At 37.0% G+C, this 10,332-nt stretch overlaps 1 protein-coding gene across 2 annotated transcripts in view; it reads left to right on the top strand.

Annotated features, from left to right (window-relative positions):
* Positions 1–3,056: 3,056 nt before the first annotated feature.
* The window catches only part of steep1 (STING1 ER exit protein 1), an 8,877-nt gene continuing 1,601 nt past the window's right edge, over positions 3,057–10,332 (top strand). The window contains exons 1-6 of one of the 2 annotated variants that reach the window (XM_016575000.1): positions 3,057–3,298; positions 6,373–6,490; positions 6,572–6,613; positions 7,864–8,002; positions 8,098–8,187; positions 8,290–8,382. In XM_016575000.1, coding sequence (XP_016430486.1) covers positions 3,175–3,298; positions 6,373–6,490; positions 6,572–6,613; positions 7,864–8,002; positions 8,098–8,187; positions 8,290–8,382 — 606 coding nt within the window. In that variant the 5' untranslated portion in view covers positions 3,057–3,174. Of the gene's footprint in view, positions 3,299–6,372; positions 6,491–6,571; positions 6,614–7,863; positions 8,009–8,097; positions 8,188–8,289; positions 8,383–10,332 lie in introns of both variants that reach the window. The other variant, XM_016574999.1, reaches the window with a different exon arrangement.

A 10,332-nucleotide genomic window follows, 5' to 3' on the forward strand; every position in this document is an offset into this window, starting at 1 on the left:
TACAATGACTTTTTCTTTTTCACTTCCAAAAACCGTATTTTTAACAGTATTTTACTGTAAAATTACATTAAATGTAATTACATGTATTCACTGAATATAGTATGGAAACTTACTGTTAACAGGTTTTTACTGTAGCATTTTTACAGGTTTTTACTGTTAAAATCACAATCATTTTTTACAGTGTAGGCATCACAACATTGTAATGTAGAATATAGATATTTATTTTAAGATTAGCTTAAAATTGCATTTAACAGTGTCATTACATTTTTATTGCTTTAAATATTTAACTTTAAGTGATTATTTGATGATAGCAGTGGTAAATTAAATCAGTTGATAACTAAAACTGATAGATGGTACTGTAGATATACATACCAACCCTCTGGCATAAATTAGAGTAATTTTGATAAACAGAACAAAATACTGCAAGCCAACAGAAGGATCTCAACAACCATGCATGAGGTGAGAGTATCATAGAAGGATGCATACTGAATGTCCTCCAGTCCTTGAGGGAATACTGAAATCTTGATTTAATACTTGTTTCTGTCCATGACCCAAAACACTATAGATTATGGATCACGAGAGATGCCACAGGTCATATCACAGAGTATAAAAATGTGAGAATCTCTTGACAGGTGAATAAATATGGTGTTGCTTTCGAACACCTTGGGGAATTTTGCACAGAGTGTGTGTTCTTGCATGTGTGTGTCTGTGTCCATCAATCTTCCGACTTCTCCTCAATAATTCAACACCACCCCTCTCTCTCTCTCTCTCTCTCTCTCACACACACACACACACACACACACACACATTTTCCACCTGTCTTAGGAGATACTTTTAGGTCCACCATCTGATCTAAAACAGGTTGAGTATCTCATAATGATAAAAAGACCAAACAATTACAGCATATCTATAAAAGCTACATGGAAATCTCATACTCACAGGACGCACATACTGTATCAGATAATCAAACACTCCTTTACACACAATAAAACTTAAATTAAACTGCATATGTGCAAGTCATTTCTGCCGACTATCTATAGATAAGAGAAGAACCAGCGTTCTATCAGCATTTCACCATATCTTACCTCTATTATAGCAATATAATACTAACAGGCATTAATATAAAACCTTTAATTATATTAATTAAAAAGTCTGATCCCAAAAGGCACATCCAACTGCCTGAAGCTCATTTACATTGGAAAAAGCTCATTATCACATTTATAAAACCATTCACGACATACTCATACTGATAAAACTTCTTTCAAAAGTGCAACCCATTATCTACAAGAGAGTCTCATTCAACAGATGATTCACTCTCTCATTCATCTGCACAGGTATTCATTTACACATTCTTTGAGCAGTTTTACGTCCACCACAAACACCATAAAAATGGAATGAAAGAGGGAAAGTAGCAAACAGAGGAAAGGAATGCTTGAGAGTATCTCCTGAGACCACAGACAGTCATGCGGTTACCTGTGTTCAGAATGAGAAAGCCATGTGAGATACAGTTAGAGATGAAGAGACGAGGTAAAAACAAAAGTGGGTCTTACCTGAAAGAAAAGCAAGGGAAAAGGAGAGAGAGGAAAGGAGGAGAGGAGGAAGCATGATGCGTGGTGCTCTGAGAGACAAGTGAGTGTGTATCTTCTAGGCTGCTAGTTGCTGATCTGAGCAATGGAGAGAGAGAGAGAGAGAGAGAGAGAGACTCACATCTATATCACAAAGATAGTACTTGGACATGGAAACATACTCTCTGCCAAACCAGCATGATTCCTAACACACACTCACACATGTATGTGCGTAAGGAAATCCATGTGCTCTGTCTATTATTTAAGGCATCCTGTTGCTACTTTCCTGTTAAGACTTTGTAGGGCATGGAGCCTTTTTAATGTTGACAACAGAAATGTGTGTCTGTGCATGTGTATATTTGCCTACAAGAGTGGACGTGGAAACATACTCTCTGCCAAACCAGCATGATTCCTAACACACACTCACACATGTATGTGCGTAAGGAAATCCATGTGCTCTGTCTATTATTTAAGGCATCCTGTTGCTACTTTCCTGTTAAGACTTTGTAGGGCATGGAGTCTTTTTAATGTTGACAACAGAAATGTGTGTCTGTGCATGTGTATATTTGCCTACAAGAGGCAGAAACACAAAGGTGGGATGTCTTGTTGTATATATTATAAATTGTCTAAAACTATGATGAAGATCTCTCTAATCAGCTCAGACCTCAGTGGAGATCCTTCAGGGATGACTGACTGGAAACCCCTCTCTATCTCATCTTCAACTCTGTGCTTCATTTGCATGACATAAAATGCACATTTGTATTGTCAAAGTTAGCTGTGTGTAATGAGAAATTATACAATGTAGCCTACTGTGAAATGAAGTGTCATGTAATAAGTAATATAATTAAACAATTAGGCAAGATAAACTAAAGATGAAGAATAAGAATAGATGAGTAATAATGATGAGTGTAAGTTGAGTAATTGTCTCAGGATGAGGGTTACATTGTTAGCAAATTTCAAAGTCACTTACAAGGAAAAACTTCCAGGTAGTTAGACTGAGTACAACATAGCCATGTACTCAGAAAATACAGAGACGTTTCCTCACAGAGGCCATATTATATGTACTGTATTATTATGGCCCTCTATTATGGAATGCTCTACTGCTGTCAGGAATGCCTCAATCTTAAGATGTTTCGAGATTTTTTTTATTTAATCGATGTAGCTTTTCCTGTGTATTGTTCTTATTATTATTTGTCTCTTTTTGAGATGTTCCATTTTAAATTTTATTGTGTGTGTAACTTTGGTGTGAGAAAGCTGCTTTATAATTAAAATGTATATTTATTATTAGTAGTAGTAGTATAACAACTGAGAAATAATTCACAGCATCAGCGAAAACGCCCTCTCATTATTATATCTCACTTGCATCTGTGTTTACTGTTATGTCATTACTCAATTCAGTTTACAATGAGAAGATTTCCGCACATGATTCTAGTAGGCTACTTTTTAAAATCCACAGCGCCATCTAGAGGAAACCAGGCTAAAGACGCGCTGGCTGCCCCAACGTCACAGAACCGTTCGACGTCATCACCGGGCGACAACAGGAGCGTAAACAAGCCTGAAACCACATATCACATTCTGAATTTAAAAAGAAAGTAAGCGGAATTTAAACATGCCCAAAGTGGTGTCTCGGAGTGTGGTGTGCTCGGACACCCGTGACAGGGAGGAGTATGATGACGGGGAGAAACCCCTGCACGTGTATTACTGCTTGTGTGGCCAGATGGTCCTTGTTCTGGGTGAGTAACGTTAGCCACATCAAGTTTCAAGAGTCATGATCGCAGCCGGCCAGTAAATCACTGTTTACATTCAGCGAACAGTCGGCCACCAGCTGTCATACTATCCGAAATTTAAGAAATCATCGTGTTTCCAGTGTTTAACATGGTCTCTCACCCCATCGTCAGTTACTCACTTCCATCGACGCGACGAAACTCAACGCTTGCTGTGTGGATAGCTTCACTGATTATAATGGGAACTCTCTAGATTCGTCTTGCAGTGTGTGTTTGGGTTGTGTTTAGGCTTGGAGTGCAGTTTTGGTGGTGTTTCTGTTGTAAACGAATCAGTGGTTTTGAACGAATCTTCGTTCACTTCAATGGATCGACTCATATTTCGTTCACTGAAATAATTTCCTTTTGAAGCACGTAGGCTAACTGTTTGCTATTCGATTGGAGCAGAGTAAAAATTATATATAATTATGACTTATGAACATACAGAATTAAAATGAGCTAAAAGCATTGTGTGTAGTTTTCTCTTATTGTTTTTTTTTTTTTAGCTTGATAACAGTTATTTGACAATATAGGCAGTTGACAGTGGAGGTAAACGATAATAGATCTTGCTTTGATCCTTATACTTAAACAGTCTTTCTGCAGTATTGTAGTATTTTCGAACATACACATTTTAATGAATAAGCATACGACTTCTTTCGAATCTCAGTGACTTTTTATGAATCGGTTCAGTAAATGATTCAATGACTCACTAATAAAGACAGTCACTTGTCGCCACCTACTGGCTTAACAGTGTACCCTGTTGAAAGGGTAAATAAAATAATCTTTTTATAACCGATTCAAACAACTGATCAATGGTTTGAATCAAATCAAAACTGTTCCGATTTGTCCTTTAAAGGTGCACTAAGTGAATTTTGCAAACGATGTTGATATTTGAAAGCACCAAAACAAACAGGCCCATACTCCAACAGGACCTCACCCCTATTTTGATAACTCCGCCCCACACGTACATACACAACCCTGGCACCAAGGATGGCAGAATCTGCTATGCTTGCTTGCCAGCCGAGGGTATGATGTCATCGATAAGTGAAAGCGATGTGTGTTACTATGGTAATTCAACGTAAAAATCAACTTTAACTCACCTATCAAAAAGAAACAAAGCAACCTCGGCGTTCGATTCCAGGCCTTCCCCGCTCCTTGAGTTCTCTCCACAGCTAGAAATCTGCTCAAATATTTACACGGTCCTACCTCTTGCCTGATCGTAACCCTTCTTTTTCATGTTTTGTTCCTCCGAAATTTTCCTCTTTTTTTTTATCTGCCATCTCTCGCTATCTATAGTCGATCTGCTAATATCCGTCCTGTGCACTCACTGAGCGCTCTCTTCTCTCTATCATTACTAGACACGCCCCTTACTCCTGATTGGCAGCGAGTGTGTTTTGGGACTCGGTCCGACACTGCGGTCAAAAGCGTTTTTCAAATATTGCTTAGTGCACCTTTTAACTTCAGTGTGTTCTCCTCACACATGTGTCTACACCTAAACTCAGCTGAATGTGTGAACAGGAAAACGCTTTTAGAGCAGGCGGACTGATATTTCACACAACAGGGCTTTGTCCCACTCAGCCTCACTTATGCTGTGAATATTGTAGGAAAGGTGTCATTTTATACCTCTGGCGCTTCAAAGTGTGTCCTTTGGCTTGTGGATGGGACATGAGATGCTCAGTTTTTTGGGGGCATCTCAAAGCACAGGAACATCTGTGTTCATCTGAGTCCTGTTTCAGAGTCTGTCTAAATGTCAAACTCCTGCATTCAGCAAATAGACACTTGGTTTAATATAAGTATTATTTAACGGTTTAGTCTAGAGGTTAAGATCTGGGCTAGTAACTAAAATATTGTGTCTTGAAACCACCATTGTGTCACTATATTGTGAGGTTTCTTGATGGGCTTGTCCCTGTATTGTACTGTACTCTATAGCTTTGTATAAAGGTGTCATTTTAGATATCACATTTATATATTATAATGTGCTGTAGAAAGCAGAATGTGATTAATTATTTTTCTTATTGTATTTATTAATAATATAGTATATTAATTATATTACATGAATATATTAATTAGTTGTTATATATTATATTAATCTCACTGCATGATATCCTGAGGTGAAAATCTCTATGAGAAGTATTTACGTCATGAATTGATGACTTTTTTTTCCTTGTGATCACTGCCTTTTCCAGCACAGTTGTAGACGCCTTCACCTCAGCAAGAGTGTGATAATGAGAAATAACACATTTACTTGAAATATAATGAGAAGCTAAGGAGAATTGCCATGTTGTTTTTCTGCTTTTCATTCATATGGTGTTATTCATATGATTTCCTTCTAGAAATTAATTGAGTGTGATTAAACTCGCTCTCTGTGGTATTTATGTTCAATATAATGCTCGGGAATTAAACGTCTTGAAGCTGAATTGTTTTAAAGCAGGGGTGCCCAAGCTCGGTCCTGGAGGGCCGGTGTCCTGCAGAGTGTGTCCAAACCTTTATGGCTTCCATTCTTCTGTGAAACTTTTTGTCCCTAAATTGGAAGTCAATAGTCATCAAAACAGTTTGGTTCCCAACATTCGTCAAAATATCCTCTTTTGTGTTCTGTAGAAGAAAGTAAGTCATACTAGGGCTGTGCAATTAATCGCATGCGATTGTCATGCACATCTCGTCAGTAAAGCCGGTTCCGTGATTAGTAGTAAATCTCCATCACCTGTAAGTCATACAGCTTTGGAATGACACGGGGGTGAATAAATGATGACAGAATTGTTGGGAGAATTGTCCCTTTAAAAATGTCTATTCATAGCTACATTGCAATGAATTTCAACTAAATGTAACTTATATTTCAATAGTGCATTGTGTACAATCAATACAGACTAATACTGCAGACATCTGAATGTCTAGTTAATATCTATGGGGAAAGGTCAGTGAGACCATTGGTCGATAGGGCATCACCTTTCTGCTTTAAAAGAGAAGGTTTTGTCTGTTGGCTCTGCAGTGTGTGTGCTTTGTTTGAGAAGTAAAGAGAGAGATAATTAAGCTCCCATGCTCCTTTTTAGACTGTCAGATAGAGAAATTACCCATGAGGCCACGGGACAAAGCCAGAGTGATTGATGCAGCAAAACACGCCCACAAGTTTTGCAACATGGAGGAAGATGAGACTGTGTATTTGAAAAGGTGTGTGTCTGTGAGTTTGTGTTGAAATTGTGCATTGAGGCATTGATTAGGATTCACTAACCTCTGTATGTCTCTGTGCAGGTCAGAGGGCATCGAAAAACAGTTTCGCAAAAAATGTGGGAAGTAAGTAAGCCCACGTGCTCATTTCACAATATCTCACAACACACACGACATGCAGCAGGCATACAGAGTGCACGATATCTAATCATATACTGCATGAAATGTGTTAAGTACAAACACAATTATATATCACTTGGTTAAAAAATACAGTTTACTCAATAGTAGCTTAAACTTATTATACACCACGGCTCTCTGCAATAGTTGATTCTGCGGTCAAATATTTTATATTGGCTAATGGCTAAACTGTACCATACATTACCGTTCAAAAGTTTGGGTCATTAAGAATAAAAAAAAAAACGTTAGTACTTTTATTCAGCAAGGGTGCATAAAATAGTTCAAAAGTGACAGTAAAGATATTTATAATGTTACAAAAGATTTCTATTTCAAATAAATGCTGTTGAACTTACTATTTATGAGAGAATCCTGAAAAAATATTAAGCAGCATAACTGTAACAGGATAACATAATAATAAATGTTTGCACCAAATTAGCATATAGATGATTTCTGAAGAATCATGTGACACTGAAGAAAATTCAATTTTGCCATCACAGGAAAAAATTGTGAAATAAATTTAATTAATTAATTAAAATAGAAAACATTTATTTTAAATTGTATTGATATAATTATTTTAAATAGTAATTGTTCACAATATTTCTGTTTTTGCTGTATTTTTGAGTAAATGCAGCCTTGGTGAGCATAAGAGGCTTCTTTTAAAATATTCAAAAATCTTACGATCCCAAACTTTTAAACAGTAGTGTAATAAAATGATTAAATCAATATTCCATGTCCATTTATTAATTTATTTAGTAAGTAGGATTGTAATAAGCCGGATAATGTAGTCATAAATAATCCCCTTCAGGATGATACATAACTAGCTGACTTCACGATCCAATAATACATATCATTTAACCTTGCAATTTATGACTCAGTCATGAAAACCATGGTCTTTTCCAGTCATATAATCTCCTGTCCATAAATAAGCATGCACAACAGTCAGTCCCAAGCTTCCCGTGTCGCCATGACGACTCTGCCATGCTGTGCCCAAGAGGCTGACGTCAAGGCTTCGAGAATTAGATTGTAGAAATGGCAGTGTGCTTGAATGTGCTAATTATGTGTGATCTCAGCATTTTTAGCAAGTTTGATTACTGTCTGAGTCAGCTGATCTGACTATTCTCATAAATCAACTCTGAAAGTGTCTCAGGTTTGAGAAATCTGTAGGCGCTGTTTTAACTGTTTTTGTGTGTTTTGTGTAGGTGTGGCCTGCTCTTGTTTTATCAGCATCAGATGAAAAGCACTCCAGCGACGTTCATCGTGGATGGAGCGCTGGTGAAGTTCGGCCAGGGATTTGGCAACACAAGCGTATACAGCCAGAAACAAGAGGCGCCGAAGAAGGTCAGGGTAAGACAACAAGTTTTTGTTTGAAAAGATGTGAGAGAATTGCAGAATATGAGGTCAACAAGTTTGAGTAATATATGTGTGTGTTGTAGGTTATGATGACAAAGCGCACCAAAGACATGGGCAAGTTCAGCTCTGTTACTGTTTCAACCATCGATGAAGAAGAGGAAGAGATTGAAGCGGTGAGTTTAAGTTCATCAGCCTCCCATCAGGCCTGACTCAACCCTTACATCATCTCTCTTATTTGAAGAGCTGTGATTGATTGTGATTGGTTTATCCTGCAGCGGGAGGTGGCAGATTCTTATGCCCAGAATGCCAAAGTGATTGAGAAACAGCTGGAGAGGAAAGGAATGAGCAAGAGACGACTTCAGGAACTGGTAAGAGCACACACAGGAAGATGAAAGAAAAGGCGGTGTGCATTCATGCTTGAGGCAGATTGAAACTTTAATATAGTCTGCACAGCTAATGAATTTAGAGTTGAAGATGACAGAGACCCCTCACACACACACACACGCTTAATCTTATTTACCTTGGCAGCTCTTTAAAGTGGGTTGGTTAAGCAGCTGAAGGCTTGTATTTGATTATCTTAAAAAGTGTGGAGATAAGCACACACAAGTTCTTGAGTCGCACTGTAAACACACACACACACATTAGGCCATTCTGAAGCCAGGTCATGAACATAGTTTGAGGCCCCTTTTCACTTGATATGAAAGACTGTGTACTGTGTTGCGTTGTTTTTAGCTATGCTAAAAAACCCAAACAAACATACAGCGCGACTAGTGCAGTTTGATTCAAGAACAGCTGTTATCATTAATTATCATATCATAAGTTATCATTGGGATTCAGTTCGACGAACCGTTCACTGAATGAACTCATTTGACCTTATATGATAAACATATGACCTACAGTATGACTGAACACACACACACACACACTAATTATTTTTTTCATGTTTTTGAAAGAATTTCCTTATGCTCACCAATGCTGCATTTATTTGCTGAAAAATACAGTAAAAACAGTAATAGAGTGAAAAATCATAACAATTCAAAAGCAAGAATTCAAACTGCTTACATTTTTGTGGAAACTGTGATACTTTTTTTTTTTTTTCAAAAAAACAGCATTTATTTGAAATAGAAATCCTTTGTTGTAACGTTATAAGTGTCTTTACTGTCAGTTTTGGTCAATTTAATGTATTGAATGCTGAATAATGTATTTTTATTTATTAAAAATTTTTTATCTTAGCTGAAACTTATAGAATTCTGAAGGATCATGTGACACTGAAGACTGGAGTAAATGCTGCTGAAATTCAGCTTTGCCATCCCTGGAATTAATTATATTTTAATTTATATACATATAAAAAGAAAAAAGTTTTTAAAAATTACTATAACATTTTATTATACAAAAGTTTTTTACATGGTAATATTATCTAAAAAAAATCTTGTGCATATATATGGGCTGCTGGGGATGGGCAGGGGACTTCCTTGTTCCCATTTTGTTTGAAACACTGCTGTGCAGATATAAAAAACCCATAAATTAAGTGCATTTGAGCTGTAGAACCTCACTCTGGGAATTTCTGGACATGATACTAAAATTGCAGCTGAGAGGAACAGAGAGAGTTTTGCACATCTAGGCAAGAGTAAGTCTGCGGGAGATGCTGAGTTTCTTTTTGCAGTTAGTTTTAGCTATTGCACACACTTGGGCTGTCAAAATGACTGAAAAACTAAATTTGAATTTTCTACTTAAATATGATCAAAATTCGAATTATATTCAAATTTAAAAGACATAATTTCAGTTAGGGGAAAAAAAGCTTTTGGCTTCTCTCCTGAGGCCACAAGAGGGCGCATCGCGCAAAATATTATGCACGTTTCTTCAAAGCGTAATAAAATAACACGACTATCTTTGAAAAAAAAGTGCATAATGTTTAAAATAATGTTTATAAACCATATATAATTAATAAAGTTGCTTAAACAATTTGAAAAAAAAAAAAAACCAGCACCATGCATGTATTTATAGTTTAATACAAAGAACCGAAAACCAATCACAAAGAGTAGGCTACTTTCTTCACTTAAAGGGGTCCTATTATGCTCTTTTACAATGTCTTGAATTTGTTTTGAGGGTGTACTAGAACATGCTGTCATGCTTGTTGGTTCGAAAAACGCATTATTTTTTACATAATTTACATTATTACAATACCTTTCTCCCCATCCTGGCACAAACGGCATAATAACTTGCGAAAACTTGAGGCTACAGGAACACTTCTTCTTCGTCATCGTCTTGTCTGATGCACTCAACCAAGCGTTCTAACCACGACCTCGCCCCTCCCCACC

Source organism: Sinocyclocheilus rhinocerous, unplaced genomic scaffold (assembly GCF_001515625.1).
Source record: "Sinocyclocheilus rhinocerous isolate Xijiao unplaced genomic scaffold, SAMN03320098_v1.1 scaffold984, whole genome shotgun sequence".
In the NCBI taxonomy this organism is placed as follows: Eukaryota; Metazoa; Chordata; class Actinopteri; order Cypriniformes; family Cyprinidae; genus Sinocyclocheilus; species Sinocyclocheilus rhinocerous.